At 42.6% G+C, this 27,455-nt stretch overlaps 1 protein-coding gene across 37 annotated transcripts in view; it reads left to right on the top strand.

Annotated features, from left to right (window-relative positions):
• Positions 1 to 27,455, top strand: part of SAMD12 (sterile alpha motif domain containing 12) — a 451,161-nt gene that overhangs the window by 362,091 nt on the left and 61,615 nt on the right. For 2 of the 37 annotated variants that reach the window (XM_086336396.1, XM_086336374.1), the window contains one exon: positions 4,752 to 20,396. The exons of 34 other annotated variants lie outside the window; for them this stretch is intronic. In XM_086336396.1, coding sequence (XP_086192522.1) covers positions 4,752 to 4,840 — 89 coding nt within the window. In that variant the 3' untranslated portion in view covers positions 4,841 to 20,396. Of the gene's footprint in view, positions 1 to 4,751; positions 20,397 to 26,982; positions 27,056 to 27,455 lie in introns of those variants that run through there. One more of the 37 variants, XM_086336361.1, reaches the window with a different exon arrangement.

Raw genomic sequence — 27,455 nt, 5'->3', positions numbered from 1 at the left:
GAGGCAGGTTCTCTGTTTTCCCATCTGTGTGTCTGCATTGCCTGTGACAGTTTTTGCTGGGGGTGAAGGGGTCCTCAATGTTTACTGGCTTCCTTTACAGTCTACCATGTATTAGCATCTGTTCAGCAGTGACCATTACCTGGTATAGAAGCTCATCACAGGGCCTTCCTGAGGGCTTCACCCTTGGGGTCTTCTTCACTCAGAGCTTCAGACCTCCTTTTCGCTCAGGCTGATTATTTTTCCATCTTCTTTGTCCGGTCAGTCATCACAGGTTCTTCCCCTGGAATAAAAATTAGTGAGGAAACATGTAAAAGAAGCTACTACACAAGTGACCGAAGAGGTCTTTAAAACCACTGTCACTGCAGTCCCTCTTTCCTACTCTTTCCTCGCATTCAAGTCATTCCCAGAATTCCAACCAATGAACCATGGTTTCTCAATTTGATAATTAGGGATATGATAACTTCTGCTCCATGTGGTTTAAACTTTAAGCTCCTATGAGCCCCATTTACCTAATAATTATATTCAGCTGATGCAGTGACCGCCTGGCCTGCTTATTGCATAAATAATGTATCTTATCTCTCCTTTATCCTTGTTTGTTCTCTGTTGGTTTGCAATGTGTTCTTTTTCTCTTTAATCCAAGAAATATGTCACTGTTGTTGTCTTTTGGATTATAAGATCAAGTGTATGATCTAGCAGATTGTCAAGGATGTTCAGAGGAGACTGCTAAGAAAGACTATCTCATATGTGTCATTAATTTTCCTTTTAATGGCCAAGCTCCAGAAAAGCGCTAATTCAGCACACAGTATGTTCTGTGATTCCCTAGCCTCTTGAAAAGAGACCAGATAAGAATGAGGAATGTTTCCATTTAATGTGCTATGTGTACAATGCAAAATTGGAATACAAATAAACATTTAAAAAAGAAAGATGAACAAACTCAAACAAGACCAGCCTACCCTCTGGGAATTCATAATCTAAATATGGCATATACAGAGTGAGAAAGGAGAAAAGAAAGTGGGTGGTAATATTATTGCTGACAATAATGTCCACTCAGGAAATGGAAATATATAGAGGAGTCAGCTTGTTCTTGGGCATTGATCAAAGAAGAAACCACAAACATATAGCAGGAGAGGAAAGTTGCTTGATTTCTTAACAGACTCCTGCTGATTTTATCTGGTTGCAGAGCTAGTTACCTCTGCCGCCCCAGGATTCTGGGGTGTTTTGACTAACGTTATTTGCAGTGTCCATAAACTCAAAGGAGGTTAGTGCTAAAGGGGATATGAGAGAATAGTCATGGTGCAAAAAATAAAAGAAAACAAATATACTTAGGGAGTAGAAAATTCATAGCAATTTGTGAAGCAGCCTAGTGATGTTACCATAGTAGGAAGTAGAGATGACTGCAGAGAACTGTGGAGTTCTTTCCCCTTTTCCCACCAACATCCCCGCTTAAGGCACTCACATTCTAAAAGAAAAAGGTTTTCTCATCTTTATTTCTTTAATTAATTTTTATTGGAGTATAGTTGCTTTACAATGTGGTGTTAGTTTCTGCTGCTGCTGCTAAGTCGCTTCAGTCGTGTCCGACTCTGTGCGACCCCATAGACGGCAGCCCACCAGGCTCCCCCGTCCCTGGGATTCTCCAGGCAAGAACTCTGGAGTGGGTTGCCATTTCCTTCTCCAATGCATGAAAGTGAACCGTGAAAGTGAAGTCATTCAGTCATGTCCAACTCCTAGCGACCCCACGGACTGTAGCCTACCAGGCTCCTCTGTCCACGGGATTTTCCAGGCAAGAGTACTGGAGTGGGGTGCCATTGCCTTCTCCAGTTAGTTTCTACTGTACAGAAAATGAATCAGCCATACATGTACATGTATCCCTTCTTTTTTTACTTCCCTCCCATTCAGATCGCCACAGTGTTGAGTTCCCTGTGCTCTACAGTAGGTTCTCGTTAGCTATCTATTTTATACACAATATCAATAGTGTGTGTGTGTCAATCCCAGTCTCCCAATTCCTCCAACCTCCCCTTCCTCCCCCATTGGTATCCATACATCTGTTCTCCACATCTGTGATTCTGTTTCTGCTTTGCAAATGAGGTCATCTATGTAATTTTTCCAGATTCCACATATATGCGTTAATATACAGTATTTGTTTCTGTCTTTCTGACACACTTCACTCTTTATGACAGGCTCTAGGTCTATCCATGTCTCTACAAATGATCCAGTTTTGTTCCTCCTTATGGTTGAGTAATATTGCATTATATGTATATATGTACATATCACATTGTATACATATATATACATTTATATGTGTGTGTGTGTGTGTGTATATCTTCTTTATCCATCCCTCTGTTGATGGACATTTAGGTTGCTTCCATGTCCTGGCTATTGTAAATAGCGCTGCTATGAACATCCAAAGAAATTCTTTATTGTGCCAACAACCATGCTAAATGTGTCTGCTGACCCCAGCTGACATTGAAATACCAGTTGGTGAGTCTTAACAACTCCCACTGCACAGATGAGAGATGCCTACTGTGGTAGTGGTGTGGTGGTTTTAGTCACCAAGTCGTGTCTGACTCTTGCGACACCATGGACTGTAGTCTGCCAGGCTCCTCTGTCCCTGGGATTCTCCAGGCAAGAATACTGGAGCGGGTTACCATTTCCTTCTCCCAGGGATCTTCCCAACTCAGGAATTGAACCCAGGTCTCCTGCATTGCAGGCAGATTCTTTACCGACTGAACTATGAGGGAAACCCCATTGTGGTCTTATTTACCCCAAATCACACAAACAGGGACAGAGATGCAGCTAGGATCCAGACCTGTTCATGCTGATGGGTGACTCTGCAACTTTGAAAGGAGGAATGTGCAGGGTTTTTTATGCAAACAAACAAACAAAAAGAAAAAAATGTACTAACTGAAACAAACCAGATGAGAAGAGTATAGAAGTTTTGTAAACTCTCCCAAAGTACTGGGGTCAATAAAAGAGACCCAAAACTTGATTGAATAAAACATCTGGCTTCCACCTCATTGCATCCTTGTCCATATTGATCAGCTGTAATAGAGCATGACAGAGGTATTGATTGCCCAAGGCAGTTCTCAGGTATTTGGGACCTGACAGCAGCCATAGACTATCAAGAAGGCAAAGCTCCACAGAAGCCTAAAATTAGGAAGGTTAAGTGAAAGGGGACAGGGTGTTCAATATTTATATGAGCCCAGAAAATGACTTACCTGAAGCAGAATGGGCCTCATTTTTTGTCACCTGTAAGTTACAGATAAGCATACGTTGGCTACTGTCTTATAATATCTGTTGATGAAATGCCTACTTAAAGTATTTTCCTGGGCTTTCTGTAATATTGATTTCTAAAACACTCTTAAAAATAGTGAAAGCAGAGTAGATACACACTTCTACATTTGTTTCCTGCTTAAAAAAAGAAAAACACCACCAAAGAAAAATGTTAAGTGCATAAATCCTTAAGACATGGAAAGGAAAAGAGAAGATGACAGTTCACAAATGTTGGGAGCTGGAAAGCAAATGGACACATGGCAAATCTATTAGCAGTCTGAGATATTAGTATCTGAGCTAATTAAAGAAAATCAATGGAAAGTTTGAGAAATAATCAGATCCCCAGAGCCCCTCTACCTCTCCTTATAGGCAGAAGACTGCCATGCCCCCTACTCTGGCTAATGACTGAAGCTTTGTCCCTGAAAAGGGTAAAAACGGTTTCTGGAAATGGGCTACTCCAGACACTGTTGAGAGCAAAGATCCAGGAGCCTCTTCTCCAAAAAGATGAAATTAATAGAGTACCTGAAGTGTGAAACATCTTCAGAGGGTATTTAGACAAGTGGTAAAGAGTTTGAGGCTGAGCAGTGACAAGTATTTAGAAAACCAAACAAATTGAAAAACACGATATAATTGCTACCTTTCAGGAAAACAGTAGTCACACAGGAAAGAAATTGTGATAGTAGTTTACGCCCTCCTCAATTTTGTATGGCACTTAAATAGTGTGACAGTGAAAACAGTGAATACTGACTGAGTGCCAAGTCCTATATGGGGATTAATGGGTGATGGTAAGGGTGGCAGGAGTGACAGAAGTTTATGGAGAGAGGAGAGCTAAGTGGGAAATCGACTTTTTTAAAATTTGAAAAAAAATTCAGTAGCATTGTAGATATATCATTTAGAGATATCCAGGTGAATGCCAAAATAATCAGCTAGGAGAGGAGGCAGGGAAGAGGAATATCATATCATCTTTTTTCGTTTCTCTTTTCCTCCACAAGGTCCTTTTTGCCACCTACAGGCTCTGAGTTACACAAGGGGATCTAGTTCCCTGACCAGGGATCCTGGCCACCTGCATTGGGAACTCATAATCTTAACCACTGGGCCACCAAGGCAGTCACGATCGCAGATCTTGTAGAGCTATTCAGTTCCTTAAAATTAGGCCTAGATAATTGTGATTTAAACATCTTTATATCATATATATCCCTGGTGGCTCAGATGGTAAAGAATCTGCCTGCAATGCAGGAGACCTGGGTTCAATCCCTGGGTTGGGAAGATCCCCTGGAGAAGCGAATGGCAATCCACTCCAGTATTCTTGCCTGGAGAATTCCACGGACAGAGGAGCCTGGCGGGCTGCAGTCCATGGGGTCACAAAGAATCAGACACGACTTAGAAGCTAACACACACATTATATATAGATTCCAAACTGATTAACAAAAGTAGGATGGAAGTACGTGCTGAAAAGACAAGTTGGACTTTTGTCTCAACAGCCAAGAGTGAGGAGCAAAAAGCGTTCTACTCCTGGTCTCTGCAGACATCTTCCCCAGCAAACCACTGTGTCCACGTGCTGTTGAAGTGATGCCTGTGTCTCAAGCTGATGAAATGACGTCCCCTCACTTAGGAATAATAGGAACCAGATGGCCTCAGCCTTCTCAGAACATCTCATTTCTAACTGCTTTTATTTATCTTACTTTTTTGGTTGTGTTTCTTTAGGACATTTTTTGATCTTGCCAATAGTAAAAATTATTTTCTGAGATTCAAAGCATTTGTAAGACGTGAATTCTCTGGAGTTTATGGGGTCTCCTTACCCACCTTTTTCTGGATAAATAAGATCTATGCCTTTTTAACGGAGAAGGCAATGGCAACCCACTCCAGTGTTCTTGCCTGGAGAATCCCAGGAACGGTGGGGCCTGGTGGGCTGCCGTCTATGGGGTCACACAGAGTCGGACACGACTGAAGTGACTTAGCAGCAGCAGCAGCATGCCTTTTTAAAAGTTTAAAAGTATGGGTTCAGTGAAGGGGCGATCACGCTCACTTACCTTAGTCTCTTGCATTGTGAAATGCCTTACAGTCTTCGATAGGGAGCTACGTAGTGTTTAAGCTTTTTTTGGTCTGAGGCTTTTAGTTTCATGAAAGCTATGGACTTCTTTTTCAGACAAATTCCTGTGTACAGATTTTACATGCACTTTAGGAGGTCAGAGTCCCAGAAGCCCACTCACAGACCACCTAAGTGTCCATGAACCTCTTAACGGGTCTGATCCGTATCACTTGCTCTACTAATAGATTCTAAGTAAGTGTTGAATTAAAGGACTGAATGGACCCAAAGAGAGGGCCTCCAGTTCCAGCTGACTTCCTGGGTGAAAACAAGGACACATAATCATTGCACTCTTTTACGTCTTTGATTTTCCTCTTGGAGTCTGGAGAATCGGTTTCTCACCCCTGCTCTTTGGGTTCTGTCTTCCCTTGTATCATCCTCCATCCATCCTTAAAAGATATCTTCCCTACTACCTAGACTTCTGAATTTCTAGCCCCAACTTGTAAAATGTGCCATTAATAGTTTGTCTTGCCATCCTGAAATAAATAAATAATGCTCTGTTATGCCCAATTTGTTCTACTTATTCAGGGCTGCCATATGGCTTCAATGGATGTCTAGTGAAAATGTATTTAATATCTCCTACAACCTACATAAAGATGTCAAACGCCTATAATTAAAGACAGATCCTTTTTGAGATATTGCTTTACCAATTAGCCACCTGGAGCTGTCTGGCCAAGTCCTAATCAATGAGCCAGTTGTGGACACTTTTAAGATGTCTAAGTCCAAAGAAGAGTTGGGAATACGTAGCAAGTTTAGTAGTGATGAGAGCGCCAGGATAACTAAATTCAGGATGTTCTCATGATCTAAGTGCCTCTTTGCAGACCATTTCCACTCCCTCAGGTGATCACCATTGGCAGTAACTGGGCAGCATTACCTGAGCCCTGCCCTTTGCAGGATAGTAAAACTTCCAGTGGCCATGTGAGGAGCGATATAGTAGAGGTCAGAGAAAGTACTGCAGAATTAACCTTATTCTGTAGGTGGTTTGTTCCTTTCTACAAAGGAGTTATGTCTCAAATTAAGTCCTCGCCTTGAGATGCTGTCAGGTCCATACAATTTCACCAGCATCCCCTTCCTCAGCAGTTCCCCAACCAGGTAGGAAAAGCTGAGGGGAAGGTAAACAGCAGTGTGTCTCAGAATCGCCCTGGGGACACACACCCATGTCATGGTACTACGTAGTCCCTAGCTCATTCTCATGCATTTGCTTTATGTTCTCTCATCCCCTAGCCTTCTGCCTTCACCTGTTCCACTCCTGTGCATACGGCCACAGTAGTCTCTTCACTCTAGCACAGGTCCTAACGAGCTTTAGAAAACCACCGACTAGGAATGTCTCGGAGCCTTTGTGATGGGTCACCAAGGCTTGCAGAATAGTTTCTCTGAAAACAATTTTATCTTCCTTCTTTGGCATTAGAAACCAAAAGACTACTCCAATATGGTATTTACGTCATTAAACCGAACCATGAGGAGAATTTTGTAAAAGATAGCTGGAAGTCCAGGATTTGCACGTTACCCTTTAATGGAACTTGGGGGGAACAGGAGGTAAAAGAGGACATGTCAGTGCTGTACTAGAGACACCTCAAGGGGCAGCAGAGATACCGAGAGAGCAAAAGCTACGGGGGTACTTACCTGGGAACCGTTTGCCTTCTGGAGAGAGAGCTAACTAGAAGGTTGCGTCGATTTTTGCAGGTGTTCGTGACAGAGCAAGAAAGTTGGAGTGAAACGGAAAATAAAATTGAAACTTATGTTAGGAAACAACTGCGTGTAGCCTTCTTTCCATGGCAAGGGAAGATGGCTTTAGCTTTTTACAGGAAGTCTCACATTACATGATGAAAACCATCTCCGCAGGGCTTAGGAGAGGAGTGGTCACTTGCATTTTCACTTATTGTGAGCCTTTTAAGGATTGTTTATGCGTTTGCTTGTCAGCACCTTGACTAGCGGGCCAGCTCCATTCTCACCTCCCCTACCTCACAGGCAGAGCCCTGGCTCCCTACTTCACTGTGCCTCTGAGTGGAAACAATTACCCTGTATCTCCTAAGCCTTTCCACAGAAAATTCTTCCTTTGTATCTTCACATATGCTCTTCTTTATGGTTGCTGGGTGCTTTCTCCTGCAGTTGCTCTGTCCTTACCGTGGAAGTCTTGGCTTCCTAGAAGCCAGAAGTCATGTCTTTCCCCACTCCATCTTTTGGTAGCATTTAGGATAATACTGCAATAAGAAGCCAGCCCTGAAACACGTGGATTAATTCAATAACTTTTTTTTTTCTTTTTTCTGGGATACATGTCTCTGTGTGTCTGAACAGAATTCTGTGACTTTGGTTAAATGCATGTCTGAAGGGCTTCACATTTCCCAAAAGCTAATGTTTAAAATAATGCCGGAGGCCTAAAAGCACCAATTTTCCTGTCCTGTTTTGTTCCACTCCTGCATTAACAGTGAGAGTCTCATCGTTCCACACCCTCTGCCATTGTTTTCATGTGTCCACACGTAAGAATTAAAATGATCACTGGTTGACTAGTATTTCTGAAGGATTCTGTGCTTAACACTTGGCAGCTGTTCTTCCCACAATCAATTACAGGAAGTAGGCACCTTTTTACAGGGAAACTAAGAAAAAAGCACTTTATCAAGACTGCTTTACAATACCAAGAAAAGAAAGTGGAGAGGGAGTAAGAGATGAAGCAAGAATGACAGACATCGATGGTGACCGATCCTGGGTGGTGGTTCACATGGGCTCATAGTACTGTTCTCACTACTTTATGTGTGTTTAGAAACGTCCATAAAATAAGTGTTAAAATTATTAAAACGAGGCACTTCCCCGACGCCCCAAAGATTAAGACTTCGCCTTCCAATGCAGCGGGAGTGCGGGTTCAATCCTTGGTCAGGGGGCCAAGATCCCACATACCTCTGGGCCAGAAAGCCAAAAATGTAAAAGAAAGAATAGTGTAACAAATTCAGTAAAGACTTCAACATCCGAAAAATCTTTAAAAAATACTAAAATGAAACTAAGTTAAAAACTGGTCAGGAGAAATTACATTTCTTCTTCATCTAATCTTTGGTTATGATTATTAGGGTTCCTCCTCCTGGTATGGAAAATACTCATGATAAATGAATTCGATTCTGGAAGTCCGTTGAAACCCCGGGATAGTTTGTATCCAACCATTTTTCCTCCCCAAGGCTTTAAAGGCTTTAGATCTCCTTTAGCTTTCCTCCTGAGTATCCCACAGAAGCCTGTTTGGTACACCAGGAAGACATCAGGGGATGTCACTTCAAATGCCAAGATAGCATCTTTTTGCTCTGCTCCGTTGCGATACCTTGTGTGTTTCCCAGTAACTTCTCTCGGGTGTAAACTGCTGCTTTTTCCAGGTCGTCTGTGCTGCCACCTCGTTTTCTTGTTTTAACTGAAGAATTGTTCATCTCTATTTAGACTTCAGATCTGCATCTGCTTTATGTTCTTCCATCTGTTCTGCATTGTAGTGTCTTTGTAATATATTAGGTGCTGGGTAACATTTAAAGAGACAGTCAAGCTAGTGTAGGCCTTGGGCTTTCTCTCTCTTAAAGGGGAAGATTCTTAGACTATTAGCAGAAGTATAAATGGGTTTTACTGCCATGTAGAAATCGGTTTGTCTTTGGAAATTTAAAAATAAAGAATTTCTTGTTTTTAATTTTTAAATTGTAATTAATTTACAAGGTTCTGTTAGTTTCAAGTATAGAGCAAAGTGATTCAGTTATATATATTCAGAATATATATATATTCTGAATATATATATATATTCTTTTTCAGATACTTTTCCATTGTAGGTTATTATAAGATATTGAGTATAATTCCCTGTGCCAAACAGTTTCTATACATATATACATAGAGAGAGAGAGGGAGAGAGAGAGTAGTGTGTTTATGTTAATCCCAAACTCCTAATTTATCTCTCCCCTACCCACTATCCCTTTTGGTAATCATAAGTTTGCTTTTTGTGTCTGTGAGTCTATTTCTGTTTTGTAAAAGTTCATTTGTATCATATTTTGTAGATTCCACATGGAAGTGATATCATATGGTATTTGTCTTTCTTGGTCTGACTTCAATTAATATGACAATTCTGGATCCACCCATGTTGCTGCAAATGGCATTATTTCATTCTTGTTGATGGTTGAGTAATATTTCTGTGTGTGTGTGTGTGTGCGCACACCACATCCTCTTTATCCATTCATCTGTCAGTGGTTATTTAGGTTGCTTCTATGTCTTAACTATTGTAAATAGTGCTGCTGTAAACACTGGGGTGCGTATATCTTTTTGAATGATAGTTTTATATGGATATGTGCCTAGGAGTGGGATTGCTAGATCATATAGTGGCTCTATTTTTAATTGTTTGAGGACCCTCCATAGTGACTGCACCAATGTCTTAATACATTCCCACCAACAGTGTCAGGGGGCTGGGTTCTTTATCCTCCAGTGTTTATTATTCATAGACTTTTTAAATTAAAATATTTTATATTCTTTTTCTCCTTACCTCTTTTTTGGCATCATTCCAAACCCACTCTCAGAACTAAGAGACCTGGTCTCCCTAACAGACTGGTGGATTGAAACTTCAAAAGTACCTGTGTATCCACGTGTCTCTCTCTGCTGCTAGGGGTGAGTGTATGTTATTCAGAGAAGGGCAGTTTCCACTGTGTGGCTCCTAAGTCCTCGTGCTTGGAATGAAATCCCACCTCTGCAGCAGCCTTCCCCAGACTCAGCTTTGCTGTCCATAGAATGGCAGGATAGTGCCTGCCTTGTAGTATTGTCATAAAGATAACATTTGCCAGGGTTTCCCTGGTGGTCGAGTGGTTCAGGATCCGCCTTGCTATACAGGGATCTTGAGTTCGATTCCTGGTCAGGGAACTAAGATCCCACATGCCTCTCAGCAACTAAGCCTAATTGGTACAACTAGGCAGTCGGTGCACTGCACAAAAGATCCCACGTGATGCAACTAAGACCTGATGCGGCCAGATAAATAGTTTTTAAAAAGATAACCTTTGAGAAGTTTCCAGTATAAGACCTCTCACTTACTGCAAATATTTTATAAATAGTCAAAAGTTATAATTACTATTAACTCTCCAAGTTACTGACAGCATGGTAAAAGGCTAAATATGGATGATAATAGCTACAAAAAATAATGTGTTTTCTGGGTTGCCAAATTAAGCTAAAACCAGTTTTCACATTAACAGCAGGAGGCACTTGCTAAGTTAGAAAACACAGCTACCAATGAGGTTCCAAAAGAAGATCTTTGAGGCTGATGCTCATTTCATGTGTCATATTCACTTTGGGTGAAAACTTTTGCTGAAATGTGAGAGTCTCATTGAATTTATTTATTTTTCCCTCTCTTGTCTACCCAGCTGTTATTATGTGTATCCTCAGAGGTAGAAACTTTCTGACCAGGGCTTGTTGGTCAGGACAGAAGTTTCATGCTTTGATTTTGTTTTGTGTTTGAGGTTGTAATGAAGAGTTCAGGGGAAGAATTGTTGGATGCTCTAGGGAGAGTATAGACGTCACTTTTATTTCTATGTCCTGTAAAGTGACAAAGAACAGCAGTGCTAATAAGTGATACTGTGTCTAGTCAAGATCAAATAAATAATTCACTGTTTCCGAAGAGAGTGAAGCCTTTGAGGAAGGAAGCTTTTTTTAATAAATGAAAGATTCTAAGACTTCCAGTAAAAAATTTTGGTAACATCTGTATTCCTTCATTTGAACTTTTAGTAAACATCTCTTGAGCATCATCTTTGAGCCAGTTTCCTGTTATAGTAAGAATATAAAAAGGAGGGAGATGGCTCAATTAACTTCTATAATTTTAGGAGAGATTTGAAAAGGGGCTAATTGCAGATGAATGGATTGGGTTTAGATAAACTCACAAGGGATGGTGCAGTCCCAGGGGCATTGTGACAGTGGGGAGATATTTACCACCTCTTGGCCTCAATGAACAAGGGAAGCAGTGAGCCCTGGAACCTGGAGAGAGGCCAGTATGACTGGGCTACCCCTGGGAGATGCAATGAGCTATAGTTGATCAGAATGACCTGCTGGGGAGAGAGCTGAAGAAGATGAATTCCAAGGTCACTCCTCTGCTGTACCCTGAAATTCCTGCTGGTGCTGCCCATTGGCAGATCCCTCCTAAAGCCAGAGAAAAAGGGAGCTCATTTGTGCAGTTCACAGAGATCAGTCTCCCAGGTCTCAGAGCAAGGTGGAGAAGGTGCTGGAAAGGGCAAAGGGAAGAATCCAGCACCACTGTGACCTCCCTCAAGACACTTAGTCTAATGGTAGAAGGCTGACTGACACAAGAGCAGGTAAATGTCAGCATTCACTGTAATTAACATGCTACTGAAACTTACAAAATAATGTGAGAGCCCAGAGGACAAAGCTACCAGCTCTGCTATTAGAGAAAATTTATTCTGGATCTCAAAGAATGAGTGCAAGTTTTCTGGATGACAAGGGCAGGCAGAGGAAGAGGAAAAGGCAGAAATATACAAATCTTGTTTACAGATCATCAGCGTGACTCCAGAGCAAGGTGTATAGGACACAGGGAAAGGATTTGGAATTTTGCAAGGCTTTGCTTGGATTATTGGAGAATCTTATCCAGACCTACCACAAAGTGTTTCGTGAGCAAGTGTAATATGCTGTCACCTGCCAGCTTCATGAGAAGTGTCAGTTGTGTTCACCGCTGTGTGTGCAGCCACTGGAACAGTGCTTGGCATCTGTTCCCCACTCAAAAGCTCTTTGGAGAACAAATGAGCAAGAGAACAAAAGACCCGTTGTATTTGACCTAAGTCCCATGACTTTGTTTTAATTTATTAAAATTAAATTTGATACCCATTAGCTAGGTGGCGCAGTGGTAAAGAATCAGCCTTTACCGCCAGGAGACCTGGGTTCAATCCATGGAAATATCCCCCAGAATAGGAAATGGCAACCAACTTCAGTATTCTTGACTAGGAAGATTCGTGAACAGAGAAGCCTGGCGGGGCCTACAGTCCATGGGGTCACAAAGAGTCGGACACGACTGAACATGCACACACACAGAGCAAGTAATACTGTTTTGATTCTCCTTTTCTGAGCTCAGTTAAGTTCAGTCGCTCAGTTGTTTCTGACTCTTTGCAACCCCATGGACTACAGTACGCCAGGCTTCCCTGTCCATCACTAACTCCCAGAGCTTACTCAAACTCATGTCCATCAAGTCAGTGATGCCATCAAACCATCTCATCCTCTGTGGTCTGCTTCTCCTCCCACCTTCAATCTTTCCCAGTATCAGGGTCTTTTCAAATGAGCCAGTTCTTCACATCAGGTGGCCAAAGTATTGGAGTTTCAGCTTCAGCATCAGTCCTTCCAATGAATATTCAGGACTGATTTCCTTTAGGATTGACTGGTTGGATCTCCTTGCAGTCCAAGGGACTCTCAAGAGTCTTCTCCAACACCACAGTTCAACAGCATCAATTCTTCAGTGCTCAGCTTTCTTTATAGTCCAACTTTCACATCCATACAGGACTACTGGAAAAACCATAGCTTTGACTAGACGAACCTTTGTTGGCAAAGTAATGTCTTTGCTTTTGAATATGCTATCTAGGTTGGTCATAGCTTTTCTTCCAAGGAGTAAGCGTCTTTTAATTTCATGGCTGCAGTCACCATCTGCAGTGAATTTGGAGCCCCAAAAAAGAAAGTCTCTTACTGTTTCCATTGTTTCCCCATTTAATTGCCATGAAGTGATGGGACCAGATGCCATGATCTTAGTTTTCTGAATGGTGAGTTTTAAGCCAACTTTTTCACTTTCTTCTTTCACTTTGATCAAGAGGCTCTTTAGGTCTTCACTCTCTGCCATAAGGGTGGTATCATCTGCATATCTGAGGTTATTGATATTTCTCCCGGCAGTCTTGATTCCAGCTTGTGCTTCATCCATTCCAGCGTTTCTCATGATGTACTCTGTATATAAGTTAAATAAGCAGGGTGACAATATACAGTCTTGGCGTACTCCTTTCCCAATTTTGAACCAGTCTGTTGTTCCATGTCCAGTTCTAACTGTTGCTTCCTGACCTGAATACAGATTTCTCAGGGGACAGGTAAGGTGGTCTGGTATTCCCATCTCCTGAAGAATTTTCCACAGTTTGTTGTGATCCACACAGTCAAAGGCTTTGGCATAGTCAATAAAGCAGAAGTAGATGTTTTTCCTGGAAATCTCTTGCTTTTTCAATGATCCAATGGATGTTGGCAATTTGATCTCTGATTCCTCTGCCTTTTCTAATCCAACTTGAACATCTAGAAGTTCATGGTTCACATACTGTTAAAGCCTGGCTTGGAGAATTTTGAGCATTACTTTGCTAGCGTGTGAGATGAGTACAATTGTGCAGTAGTTTGAACATTCTTTGGCATTGTCTTTCTTTGGGATTGAATTGAAAGCTGACCTTTCATTTTCACTTTCAGTCCTTAGTCCTGTGGCCACTGCTGAGTTTTCCAAATTTGCTGGCATGTTGAGTGCAACACCTCTGAGCTCAGCGGTAAAGAATCTGTCTGCAATGCAGCAGACTGGGGTGTAATCTCTGGGTTGGGGAAATCCCCTGGAGAAGGAAATGGCAACCCACTCCAGTGGTCTTGCCTGGAAAATCCCATGGACAGAAGAGCCTGGCGAGCTACAGTCGCTGGAGTTGCAAAGAGCTGGACAGGACTCAGCAACTAAACCACCACAAAAGACAGTGGTTTTTTGCAACAAGCACAAGATGAGGAGCCCAGATATCTATTCATCACTGGAAGCATCATTAACCTTCTGTGTCTCAGCTCTCTTGTCTCTAAAGTGGAGATTGTACTCTCTTCCTCAGCTTTCTCTTAAGATTATTGCGAAGATCAAAGGTGCCTTCATAGGTATAAAAAATCTTGACAATTAACATGACTCCTTCCCCTGCATCACCAGCAACTGAGATGGGCCACATAAGTGAATTTTTCAAATAATTAAATCTGTTGCATTAAACAAGAGTTTCTCAATCTCGGTACTATGTACATTGGGGGTCAGAATATCTCTCTGTGTGTGTGTGTTGGGGACAGAGTGGTTGTCCTTGCATTATAAGATGTTTTACAGCATCTCTGACTTCTGCTCACTGGCACCCCCCACCACTAATTGCAATAACCAAAAAATGTCTCCAGACTTTGCCCAGTGTCGTCTAGAGGGCAAGGCCATCCCCTGGTTGAGAACCACTGCATTCATCATTCTTTTTTTATCTTAGCCATTTTAGATGGAAATCTTTCTCAAATACGTTGATCACATCCCCGGCCTGTTAAACATGGGCTTCTGGGTTGCTCCACTAGCGTACTGGCATCCCATCTTTGAGACATGATAGAGTTATGTCCCCGTATCCCTACTCTCCCCTGTTTTCATAGACATTGTATCTGTATTGTATGCTTTTGATTTTCCCTCCCTCTCTTCCTGTGAGGCTGACAGCTGTCATTTTCCCATAAACATCAAAGTGTACTAATTTGCTGTCTCTGATCTGCTGAGGATTTTAACAACAGCTAACCAGATTGCATAGAATGTATCTAATATGAGGATCAACTCGCTCCCTGGGTTTGGACGTAAGGAGCCTGGCAGATGGACTTGGTTTATTTGAGCCATGTGGTGTGCTGTGTGCTAATTCACTTCAGTTGTCTCCAATTCTTTGCCAGGTTCTTTCATCCATGAGATTCTCCAGGCAAGAATACTGGAGTGGGTTGCCATGCCCTCCTCCAGGGTATCTTCCCTACTCAGGGATGGAACCCGTCTCTCTTATGTCTCCTCCACTGGCAGGTGGGTTCTTTACTATTAGTGCCACCTGTGAAGAGCCATGCAGAGGCTCTCTTATTCTTCACTTCTCAGCGCTTCTCCCCTTAGGGACACTTGCCAGGTCACATCATGATATCACGACTGCTATTAATATGACCATGATATTACCCACATCAACTTTCCAATATCCTGATTTTAGAATGAAATAAGAGAAGGATGAAAAATATCTGATGGTAGTTCACACATTCCTTTCAATTGGGTACAAACATTTCAGAAGACAGTTTTTTTTCCAGTCTCACTACCCTCCTCACTCTTACATCCATTGAGAAATTATACAAGGAGATCATATATCATTTATGTCATCTAAGAAGCTGCCCAGAGCCTGGTGTGATGTCAGCCAATAAGATGTTCTTTGATATTTTAAATAAGTCTCGTGTTAGCACCTAGGATAGTGACGTATTATCAGACACTTAGTAGGTTCTCAAAAAATGTTGATGGAGGGGAAAATAGGAATGAATAACAAGGATATAAACTCACTTCTGGCTCAGTGGTAAAGAATCCTTCTGCCAATGCAGGAGACACAGGTTCAATTTTTGGGTCAGGAAGATCCCCTGGGGAAGGGAATGACAACCCACTCCAGTATTCTTGCCTGGAGAATTCCATGGACAGAGGAGCCTCATAGTCCATAGGATCGCAAAGAGTCAGACACAGCTTAAGAGACTAAACAAGAACAACAAACCTCACTTCCCAGTTGTCAGTATGAAGAAAACTCATGGAAGGTATGACAAGTCAGAGACTTCAAAAATCCAGATGAGGAAAGTGCTTTGTAATGAAATCACAGGCTAATCTTCCATGTCACAGATAAAGAGAGGAGTGCAGATGTCCTAGAGGGGGGCGGGGAAATAAAACAGCATTCTGTTTCCTGTTCTGTGTGGTTCTTCTTTTAAGTTTGCAGACTGGGAATGGCCCAGCAGATTCCAGCTCACAGAGAGAATCCACCTCCTCTTCTTCCCTCCATCGCAAATGCTTGTGTTTTTCACTGGACAGGAAGAAAGGTTCCGACTCTCGGTGTTCCCCTGCCACCAGTGGATAGAATCTGTCAGTGGATAAACCTCAGTGATCTCTAACCACAGTTTGCCCAGGTAGTTAGGCCATTTCTGTCCACTGTAGCAAGGAATAATCCCTCACGCCAGAATAAAGCAACCTGTTGAGGAACTCCTAGCTGAATGGTGTGCAAGGTTGGAGAAAAGCATTCCATTTAAAAATGGCTCTGTAAGTAATTTTAAAAAGGAATCCATGTCCAGTAAGACTCTGAACACTGGGAAGAAAAAACAGCATTTGACTCACTGCATTCTCTCAAGGTTATGTCTGGTCTTGACATTCCCCACGGGTGACAGGTTTTCAGATGGTGGTTCTGAACCAGCCAGATCCTTGAGAAAGGAGGCCGAGATGTCCAGTTTCCACCGGGGACTGTGAAGCCTGAGATCACTGCTGGTAGCATGATCACCCACAGGGCATGGCCTGGAATCTGAGCTGATCCCCGAATGGGATGAACCCAGGGATGCTGTGACTTATACTTGCAGATTTCATCTGGTCATTGCAGTGAGGCATTTTGTTAAAGAAGTCAAGACAATCTGACCTGGCCAGAGACAAGAAAATAGCCTGTCCTTGAAAGATAAAGAAATTCTTAGAGCATAGTAACCACATGTTTGTATTTTCAAAAAAGCAACATTAGAAAAAATATCTGTGTATCTCTTGGGTTCTGCAGTCTTGTGGTATTTCAGATAGGTTAATTGGGCTGGGTTAATGGTTCCTTTTATTATGGTGACTTTCAGCTATGCAGAAGGCGCCTGATTAAATCATGGGCTGCTCTGGGTGAAAGATATCACTTCTCTGGCATTTAGCCTCCGCAGAATACAGCAGGAATTACATGGGTGACTTTGGAGCATGGTGGGGACTTAGCTTTGTTTTGTCTACATTCACAACAAAGAGCAGCAAAGTGCCTTTTCTAATGAGATGATTACACAGGATCTGGGGCCCTTTCTTGAAGCCAGTTGTGTCTGGAGTCTGAGCAAACAGGAGGGTGATGTGCAATGAATTCAGCTTAGGCAGGGCTCAGCATTAGGGACCTGTTAGGAAATGAGGAATGAGGGGTATAGAGGTGGGAGCTGTGTCACTGCTGAATTCTGGGTTGAATTCTCCTTGAATCCAAGGTCTCCTAAACGACTCATTGGACAGTGGGTTCTGGGGCTAGAAAGAATAACTCTTATGCAAATAGACTGAGTTAAAGAGGCCCTGCTGCCCATTTTGTAATTATTTATTGAGAACTTGCTAGGCTCTGGTCACTTTTATGTATGTGATTTAAGAGAATTTTTACAAGCCTTTGGGACATTGAACTAGTATTTTTTTTTTTAAAGATGGTATAATGGGGGGCTGGCCATTTTCATATAGGTGATTTAGGAGAATTTTTACAAACCTTTCAGATCTGAATTATCTTTATTTTAAAGATGGGGAGATGGGGACTTCATCCCCATTAGTCTTGCATACTGTGGCCTGAAATTGGACCTGTCACAAGACTTTATTTGAAACTGGCAAAATTCAATTTGAAAATAGGTTTTCTGTTTTGTCCCTTTTATATTAAAGTTCTTCTTATGCTTCATAGGTTAAATTAACTTTTGAGACCTAGCCTAGGAAATGGAACACCAGAAATAGTTTTGATGAGGAAATGTCTTCTCATGGCAAATAAGAATAGTTGTTAAAATATAACTTGTAACCACATATGTGTACACTAGTTATGAAGAATAACTTTTGTATATTATAAGTAAATGTGTGTGTACATGTGTATATATACAGTTACTTATTTATTTTGTATTCACTACATCGAGAAAAATTCTGAAACAATAGATCTTAAATGGTTAACAATAGCTTTCTCTGGACAATAAGATTTAAGGTCACTTCATTTTGTTCTTTTTTTTTCTTTCTCTGCTAATTTTTCCCCCTCATGGGGATGGAGCATGAATGATCATCCTTAGGAAAAAGATAAATAAAGGAGACAGTGTACATCTGGCTCTTTAAAGATTAGGGCATATTTGGATTTTTCTCCTTCTGTAGCCCATTCCTCCATCTGTATTGGCTTCATCACAATAATGTGGTGTAAGCACTCAATTTGAAAGTGATTTTGTAAGAATATTAATGTCTGTGTGTGTGTCAACATTCCAGAGACATCGACTCAGAAGTCCTGAGGATGCTAATTAGGATTGAGAGAATGTTCAAGGAGATGTTGGGAAGAAATATAAGAAACCAAAGGGAAGATATAGAGCTACCTGGTCTCTAGGACTGTCTCCAAGAGACTTCAGCTTGGGGAGGTGATGAGCACCAACTGGAGGAAAGAATCACCCATTGTCGATCATTGCCTCTGAAATCCATCTGGGAGAGGAACAAAGAGCAGATCTCAAAGCATGAGAGGAACCCTAGAAAGATGGGAAAACACGGCCAAAGAGACTAAGGAAAGACCAGCTCTGAGTTGTGTGCTAGAAAGTTGGAGAAATAGCACTGCCCTACAGTGGGCACTGGTGTGTTTGAAAGGCTTGTTGTGTGATGTGATCACGGAGGAAGCAAAGGAACTCTTAGAACTCATGTCTTGGGAAGAAATGGGGCGGGAGGATGGAGGAGGAGGGAGTCAGCCCTCAGGACAGAGGGAATGGAAACAATTTAGATATGTGTTATTAATTATTGTCTCCAAAGAGCCTGATGTGGCAAAATGGATGATGACACTGGGGAGGGGGGCGGTATTACTTCAATCCCTTCCAACATAGCTCACGTCTCTTCCCGTGTGGCATGAGTCATAGTCTCTGGAACTTTCTTGTTTCCAACAAGGAGGCTGCAGCGCTGATAGCAGCTATTGGGAAGATTGAGTGTTACATCTCTGCCATTTTTGCAACTGTTTTTCACCCTCCTGTCAACCCCAGCCTGCAAGACCCCAGGGTGGAAATAGTCACTGCAAACTAATACTTGACATGTAGGGGATTGATTCTAGAATGATTTTTCAGAACTTAAGTTATATTCTCAAATGAGTGGTTTCTGGCCCTTGTTCTCAAAGCCCTCCTCTACATCTTTCATCTTTTATCTACAACAGATGTGGCCGATTTTCCCATAGATGGAATCTATTTTATTTGCAGGCGTCTATGGCTTAAGCATTATCATTGTCGTGATGGTGGTTGTCATTGTCATTTAAACTTCATCTGCTTCTAAGAAGTGTTTGAGACAATTTTCTTAGATACAATAGAACCTTTTAACAAGACTGAAATGCAAGAACTTTTTCACTGAAAGGATAGTTATAAACTGTCAGCCCGAGTGTTGTGTTTCCCATTCTGAGCATTTTCTTCCTGGGTCATAGCAGACACTTGATAACTATTTTGGAGTTAAATATAAGTGGGTTTTACTTATTTTTGGTTGCCCTGGGTCTTCGTTGCTGTGTGCGCTTTTCTCTCGTTATGGAGACTGGAGGCTACCTCCACTTGTGGTGCATGGGCTTCTCATTGTGGTGGTTCTCTTGTTGTGGAACACGGGCTTAACACACACGAGCTTCAGCAGTTACAGCGTGTGGGCACAGCAGTTGTGGCGCATGGGCATAGTTGCTTCAGGATATGTGGAATTTTCCCAGACCAGGGATCAAACCCAGGTCCCCTGCATTGGCAGGTGGACTCAGCCACTGGACCACCAGGGAAGTCCAAGTATAAGTGGGTTTTGATTTCATGTGACTCGTCTCTCTGTTGCCTATCAGTGTCATATGCATTGATCAATTTATCTTCCTTTGCTGGGGCCTGGCCTCGGTTGGGGGATAGGCCAGTTGGTTAATTCATTTGTTTGCTAACCAACTGAATACATGCTAAATATCAGAGTACGTGAGGCACGGTAAGTACATCACCATTATATGTTCTCATCTCAGCAGCAGCAACATCAGGAACATAAACTTCCCCAAATACCTGCTGTCACCAGCAGTGACACCAAAGATAAATTAGGGACCAACCGTTTACAAGGCAGCTTGACCATAAGACACAAAAAACATGTCTTCATACCTACAAAAACAAGTAGGGCATTCTATTTAAAAGTAATAATATGGAACATGATAATTTATACTTTACTGTAGATAAATTATTTAACCATTTGCACAGAAATGGGATAAAATATGTCTTGCCACTGTTTCTGTTTTGGCATTGAGAAAACTGAGTCCTGTTACTCAGAATTTACAAACATAATGTGTCAGTCCAGGTTCTCTGGAGAAACAGAGGAACAGAACGTGTAGGAAAAAGAAAGAGATCAGGGTAGATGGATACATACATATACACATATCAACTGTTAGCAGTTAAGAACTGAGCCACACAATTATGGAGGCTGAGAAATTCACGTTCTATTGTCTGCAAGCTAGAGACAAAGAACTTACTTCCACTCCAAGTCCAAAAGCCTGAGAACCATGAGAGCTGGTTCAGTCCAAGTGTGGAATCCAAAAGCGGGAGGAGACTGATGTCCCAGCTCAAAGACAGTCAGAGAGAGAGAATTCTTTCTCACTCAGGCGTTTGATAGATTAGCTAAGGCACACCCACCCTGGGGGAACTCCCCTGGTGGCTCAGTGGTAAAGAATTCACCTGCAGTGCGCAAGATGTGGGTTTGATCCTTGGGTGGGAGGATCCCCTGGGGGAGGAAATGGCCACCCACTCCCATATTCTTGCCTGGGAAATCCCATGGACAGAGGAGCATGGCGGGTCCATGGACCTACAAAGAGTTGGACACGAATGAGTGACTAAACAACGACCCACACTGGGGAGGGCAATCTGCTTTACTCCACCCACCGATTCCAATGTTCATCTCATCCAGAAACACCCCCACTGACACACCTAGAAACAGTTTAACCAGACATCTGGTGACCCTATTAAGTTGACACATAAGATTAACCATCACATGTTCTTACCTGAGCTTGTACCTTACAATAAGAGAGAGCTCACAGTCCTGTGCCTTCCCACAAGGTTTCTCATTGAAAATACAGCCACCCCCCAACCCTACTCAGTTTGGACAAAAGCTTAAATATGTTTAGATGTGTGTTGTCTGCAGGTGGTTTCTGAAGGAGTATCCGGGAAAGTCCCATCTCTCACCAGAGCAGCTACAGTGGCCAGGAGTTCTCCTACCTCCCCGATGGCTGCCCGCTCTCCCTCATCAAAGCCACACTACAAGCCTGTGCTCAGCTTCTCACCGCATGGCATCCATGTTCAATTCTTAGCAATGCTGCCACACTCTCCTTCCCCCAGTTGCCACATTTTTCAGGAATTCCCACCGGCTCAGGACTCCTGCAGGGATGGGCAGAACAGAAGATAAAGGCAGGATGTGCCTTGTGCCTCCAAAGGCTCAGATCGCAGCTCCATGGGGGATGGGACTACTCAGGCCACCAGTGTGTGCCCAGGGCCCAGGCCAGGCCACTCACCCATGTTGGGCAATTAATCAGCCTTTGGTAAAAGAAAGGGAGGATGGGGTGGGGAGAGGATGTCTAAGAAGGAAGAAGATAGGCAAAAGAGGAGAAAATAAAAGAAAGGAAAAGTGAGAGAAAGGAGGGAGGGAAGAAGAAAGAAACATGAGAAAATTAAAAGAGGAGGAAAGAGAAGAAACAGAGGGCTTCCCTGGGGGTCCAGTGGCTAAGACGACACTCCCAATGCAGGCGGCCCAGGTTTTCCTGCGTGCCACACCTGGGGCCCAGCACAACCAAATACGTAAATAAAAATTAGAGAAGGAGCAGAAAGAGTCAATAAAGGAAGCGAGAATGGTGCTGGACTGGAACTGGACAGTAAAGTTGGATGATGGCTGGTCCAGGTAAAGAGAAAAGACGGGCGTCTCCTAGCTCAGCCCTCAGCCAGCTACGGGACCAAGTCAGCCAGCCTTTGTGGACTCTGGTGGGATGTCTTGTTTGTAACTGGATAGAATCAGACCAGATCATCTGATGGAGCCCCTGCCTCCATCCTGGCCCTCCGAGGATCAGCACAGGCCTCGTGGCCACCCACACTGACTCGGTCCTATTTGCTGTGCATTTCACCCAGTCTTCATCTTGCTGTTATTTGTTGTTCAGTCACTAAGTTTTGTCTGACTCTTTGCGACAGTAAAGCATCTGCCTACAATGCAGGAGACCCGGGTTCAAACCCTGGGTCAGGAAGATCCCCTGGAGAAGGAAATGGCAACCCACTCCAGTACTCTTGCCTGGAGAATCCCATGGACGGAGGAACCTGGTAGGCTACAGTCCATGGGGTCATAAAGAGTAAGACACAACTGAGCGACTTCACTTTCACTTTCACAACCCCATGGACTATAGCCCACCAGGCTTCTCTGTCTATGGGACTTGCCAGGCAAAAATACTGGAGTGGGTTGCCATTTCCTTCTCCAGGAGATCTTTTTGACAAAGGGATCTAACTCACATCTCCTGCATCAGCAGGCAGATTCTTTACCACTGAGCCACCAAGAAACCCATAGATGTACACCCATGGCTGATTCATGTCAATGTATGGCAAAAAATCACTACAATATTGTAAAGTAATTAGCCTCCAATTAAAATAAGTAAATAAATAAAAACTATATGCTAAAAAAAAAAGAGAGAAACCCAGTCTTCATCTTAATAGATACATAGTTGTCCTAGGTGAACTTAGGGAGGAAAACACAATGACAGTTTCTGTAGCAGCTAAATTGCAGAACATGGAGAGGGTTTGAGAAGGACCAAGCTTATTTTACATGGCCTGCTCTTAAAGCCAAGACATAGGCACATGCAGACCTTGGGTTCTGCCCTCTGCTGCACTCAGCCAGAGCCTGACTCGGAAGCTTCAGAAAGGAGAGTGTAAAATGAAATATAGATATTTATAATTGAAGTGTCTTTCCCCCTGGGTATTACTTTTCCTTTTTTTTTTTTAATGAAAAGTCAGTCAACTGAATATTTAGCTCCCCAAGGAAGGCTCCTTGGCTGTCGATTACACCACGCACATGGGGAAAAGCTCTACCGGAAAATGATGCCCGCTCTCGGCTAATGATCACCTTGCTCGGGATCAGTGCCAGACAAGGTCTTTGAGGTTGGCCCCCTTTCAGCTACGAATTAGGTATTAGGTTCAGAGTATAGCCAAAAGCATTTTGTGTGCGGCTGCAAACCCAATGGGCACTGGATCCAATTTTATACATGTACAGGTATATCAAATAAATTTAATTTCCCCATTGAAGGTGCTTGCTTTTAATTCCGGGGCCAGCAGTGCAGAACAGTTTTGAAGATTAAATTTCCATTCCAAGAAAGTAGTTGGGGATAGAACTTCTAAAGCAGAAGTAACCAAAAAGCAAAAGGTTTTCAGTGCTCACAGAGAAGGAAGAGGGGCGGGTACAATGATCTATCGGACAATAGATAGATAGAAGCCTTCAGTGCAAGATTACTTCTGCCACCTCGTTTCAAGCTAGATAATCGCCTTACTTATAACCAAAGCAAGGCTGGCTTTAATGCCCAGATTGTAGCAGCGGGGACCCTACTGTCATTCAAAACACCTGGGGCCCCTCTGTGTTATAGGTGGCTGCTCAGCTTCTTAAACATAACTGCAGAATGCACCTGAATTAAATATAATTTTAAGACCAAATCCAAAGGCTTTAAAGAAAAATCCTAGGTCACTTCCTCCATGAAGCCCTTTCTGATTTCTGCCACTCAGCCACCACCACCTAACCACTCTTTCCTGTGTCTGGCTCAGTGAGACCCTATGCACATATCTGTGACAGCAACTATAAGAAGAGGTAGTTTTATCTCAGGGTTCAGTTACCCACCTGGGGTCGATCCCTCGGGTGGGAAGATCCCCTGGAGAAGAGAAAGGCTACCCACTTCAGTATTCTGGCCTAGAGAATTCCGTGGACTGCATAGCACATGGGGTCACAAAGACTCAGACACAACTGAGGGACTTTCACTTTCACTTCACTTTAAATTACTCAACCTGTGCGTATGCATTTTATTTTTATTTATTTTTGGCTGTCCTTGGTCTTCGTGGCTGCTCGCAGGCTTTCTCTAGTTGTGGCGAGCGAGGTTGCTCTCCAGCTGTGCTGCTCGGGCTTCTCATTGCCATGGCTTCTCTGGTTGTGGCTGGTGGGCTCTAGAGCTCAGGCTCAGTACTTGTGGCACATGGGCTTAGTTGGTATGTGGCATGGGATCTTCCTGGACCAGGGATCAAACCATGTCCCCTGCATTGGCAGGTGGATTCTTAACCTCTGGACCACCAGGAAAGTCCCTGTGCATTTTAAACGATGGCCATAATAATAAGGTTGTGCGGATTGAGTGAGAAGTACTTAAATCAGTACTTGGCACATGGTAAATATTATAGAGCTGGGGAGGGGAGAGCCTGTCTTTGACTCTCTAAAAGTCATCCCAGCTTAGCAAGAAAAAACAGCTGATTGACTTTTGATCCCTTTGTTTAGCTCAGCATTTCATACTCTAAGCCTTGGGATATTTGAGGGGATTCAACAAACCGAACAGGTTTAGGTTGTTCCCAGTGATTGAGTGCCCGCTGCATACAAGCAGATTCTTTACCATCTGAGTCACCAGGGAAGTCTACTGTAGTAGGTACTTGATATAAAATATTCTGTTTCATCCTTTCATAGCCCTCTGCTTTTTCCCATTCTAAATATTAGGGAAATGAGTCTCAAAAGAGTTTAATAACTCACTTAAGATAGTACTTGATGACCCAGGATTCAAACACATCACATTCCATCTCCACGCTGTTTCCTTACCTCAGCCTCCTGCACGTCACATGGGTCGAGCAGTTGGATCACGTGCTGCCACGCTCCAGTGTGCTCTGCCCACCCACACAGACCAGCCTCCTCACATGATCTGGGAAATTCCTAGTCAGCCAGACTGGCTGTCCTTCTGTCCCAAAGGCCAGAAACTCAGCTCAAATTAAGAGACCGGGGGACATTTGCTCAGCTTATCTTCCATCCATCCTCTCATCCCAAAACCTGGAGTGTGGGATTGCCATCATCAGCAGTGCCTGCTCCCAGTCACCCAATTAGTGATGAGACCAACAGCATGCTGGACCTCTAAAGCCTTCCCCCCAGGACTCCATCAGAAGTGCATGGTACCCTTGAAAGATAATCCTTTTGAAAGTTTGCACTTCATCTCAGATTATTCTAAGGGACTAAGCTGCTGTTTGTTTTTGTTTTAATATTTATTTTTGGCTGTGCTGTCTCTTAGTTACAGCATGCAGGATATTCTGGAATCTTTGATCTCTGTTACGGCATGTAGGATCTTCAGTTGTGGCATGTGGGATCTAGATCCCCAACCAGGGATCGAACCCCGCTACATTGGGAGTGTGGAGTCTTAACACTGGACCACCAGGGAGGTCCCTAAGCTGCTGCTTAAATTAAGAGCAAAGTAAGCCTAGAATCTTACAGACAGTACCAAGAAATCCTGACATTACTGCATGTCTTTTGTTGAGGAGAGGCTACCTGTCATTAAAATTATCTTTCCTGCTTTCTAAAATAAAAATATCTTTCACAAAGTACTATTTTGTAGGATATCCAAAGTGATTTATGAGAACAAAACCTGCAGCAGAAGAAAATTATGTGTGTGTGTATATACAGACATACATGTCTACTCCATTTTATTTAAGAAAATGAAATAATTGTCAGTTCAAGTGGTATTTTGACAATAGGGGCAATTCCACTCAGCGGATGGTTCTTGAGCATGAACAGATTCTCATGAATAAAGAGGTGCTCCTAGCTGTATTTATCTTAAAATGGATTTGTTTTAGTGAGCTATTTTAAGGAGAAGTATATATTAAGTTAAAAGAGTATTTTAGCAAGAAAGCTTTCTAGTGCTTTGGTCATTTGGCACCAATTGTATTTTAATTGGCTTCCATTTATTGCACTTGTTTTCAGAAAAGGGTGTTCATCTTCTGATTTTTTTTTTTTATAAAATAGTCACCTACTCACTAACTTTTATCAGATAGTGGCCAAAACAAAGAGTGGACTAAGGCCAGGTTAGCAGATAAACAGTCATGATTGCCATCGGATCCTTTCCATGCCCAGGGCAGACATCAAAAATCAATCTGATCCAGGCTTCTTCTCAATACCACCCTCTGGAAGCCACCAAAAATCCATCAGTGTTGGCCACAAGTCTGATCCTGGACTATTCGTTCTTAAGTTTCTTCATAGTTGGAGCCAAAGCTCATACAGCAGTAGCCAAGAGTAAGAACAGAATTCCACATTGTTTAATCAAAATAGAAATATACACTGTGAAAATCATACCATGTGATCCCTGTATTATGAACAGAAATGGAATAGTAGCTTTCCGTGTTCAGTTCAGTTCAGTCGCGTCCAACACTTTGCGACCCCATGAATCGCAGCACGCCAGGCCTCCCTGTCCATCACCAACTCCCGGAGTTCACTCAAACTCACGTCCATCAAGTCAGTGATGCCATCCTGCCATCTCATCATCTGTCGTCCCCTTCTCCTCCTGCCCCCAATCCCTCCCAGCATCAGAGTCTTTTCCAATGAGTCAGCTCTTCGCATGAGGTGGCCAAAGTACTGGAGTTTCAGCCTTAGCATCAGTCCTTCCAGTGAACACCCAGGACTGATCTCCTTTAGGATGGACTGGTTGGATCTCCTTGCAGTCCAAAGGACTCTCCAATACCATAGTTCAAAAGCATCAATTCTGCTGCACTCAGCTTTCTTTATAGTCCAACTCTCACATCCATACATGACCAATGGAAAAACCATAGCCCTGACTAGACGGACCTTTGTTGGCAAAATGATGTCTCTGCTTTTGAATATGCTATCTAGGTTGGTCATAACTTTCCTTCCAAGGAGTAAGTGTCTTTTAATTTCATGGTTGCAGTCACCATCTGCAGTGATTTTGTAGGAAACAATGAATCATTTGGAAAGCAATTAATCATGAGGCCATATTTAGGGTAAGTAAAACACAGTTCTTACTGGATATATGTTTCATGTCTTCCCTTGGTGAAATGTCCCTATCCACTCATCTCCAGAGCCATGTCCCATTCTGCCTCTTAGGATCTCTCACCTGAACTTCTATAATAATTCCAACCAACCTTAAGCTCCTGTGTCTCTTTTCCATAATTATTGTTCATTTTATGTGAGTGCCTAGCACCATTTGGCACAGTGAATGAATGTGATTGAATCAGTACCCGCTGAGTTCCTTATCTCCTTTAATTGTATCCTCCATTTAAAAAATGTTTTTATTGGAGTATAGTTGCTTTACAGTGTTGTGTTAGTTGTTTCTATTATACAGCAAAGTGAGTCAGCTATACATATACATATATCTCCTCTTTTATGGATTTCCTTCCCATT

Source organism: Bos grunniens, chromosome 14 (assembly GCF_055505025.1).
Source record: "Bos grunniens cultivar Pamir isolate PY7600 chromosome 14, Bosgru_T2T1.0, whole genome shotgun sequence".
NCBI lineage: Eukaryota > Metazoa > Chordata > Mammalia > Artiodactyla > Bovidae > Bos > Bos grunniens.
The sequence above is the reverse complement of the archived record's forward strand: the minus strand, read 5'-3'. Positions and strand labels throughout refer to the sequence as shown.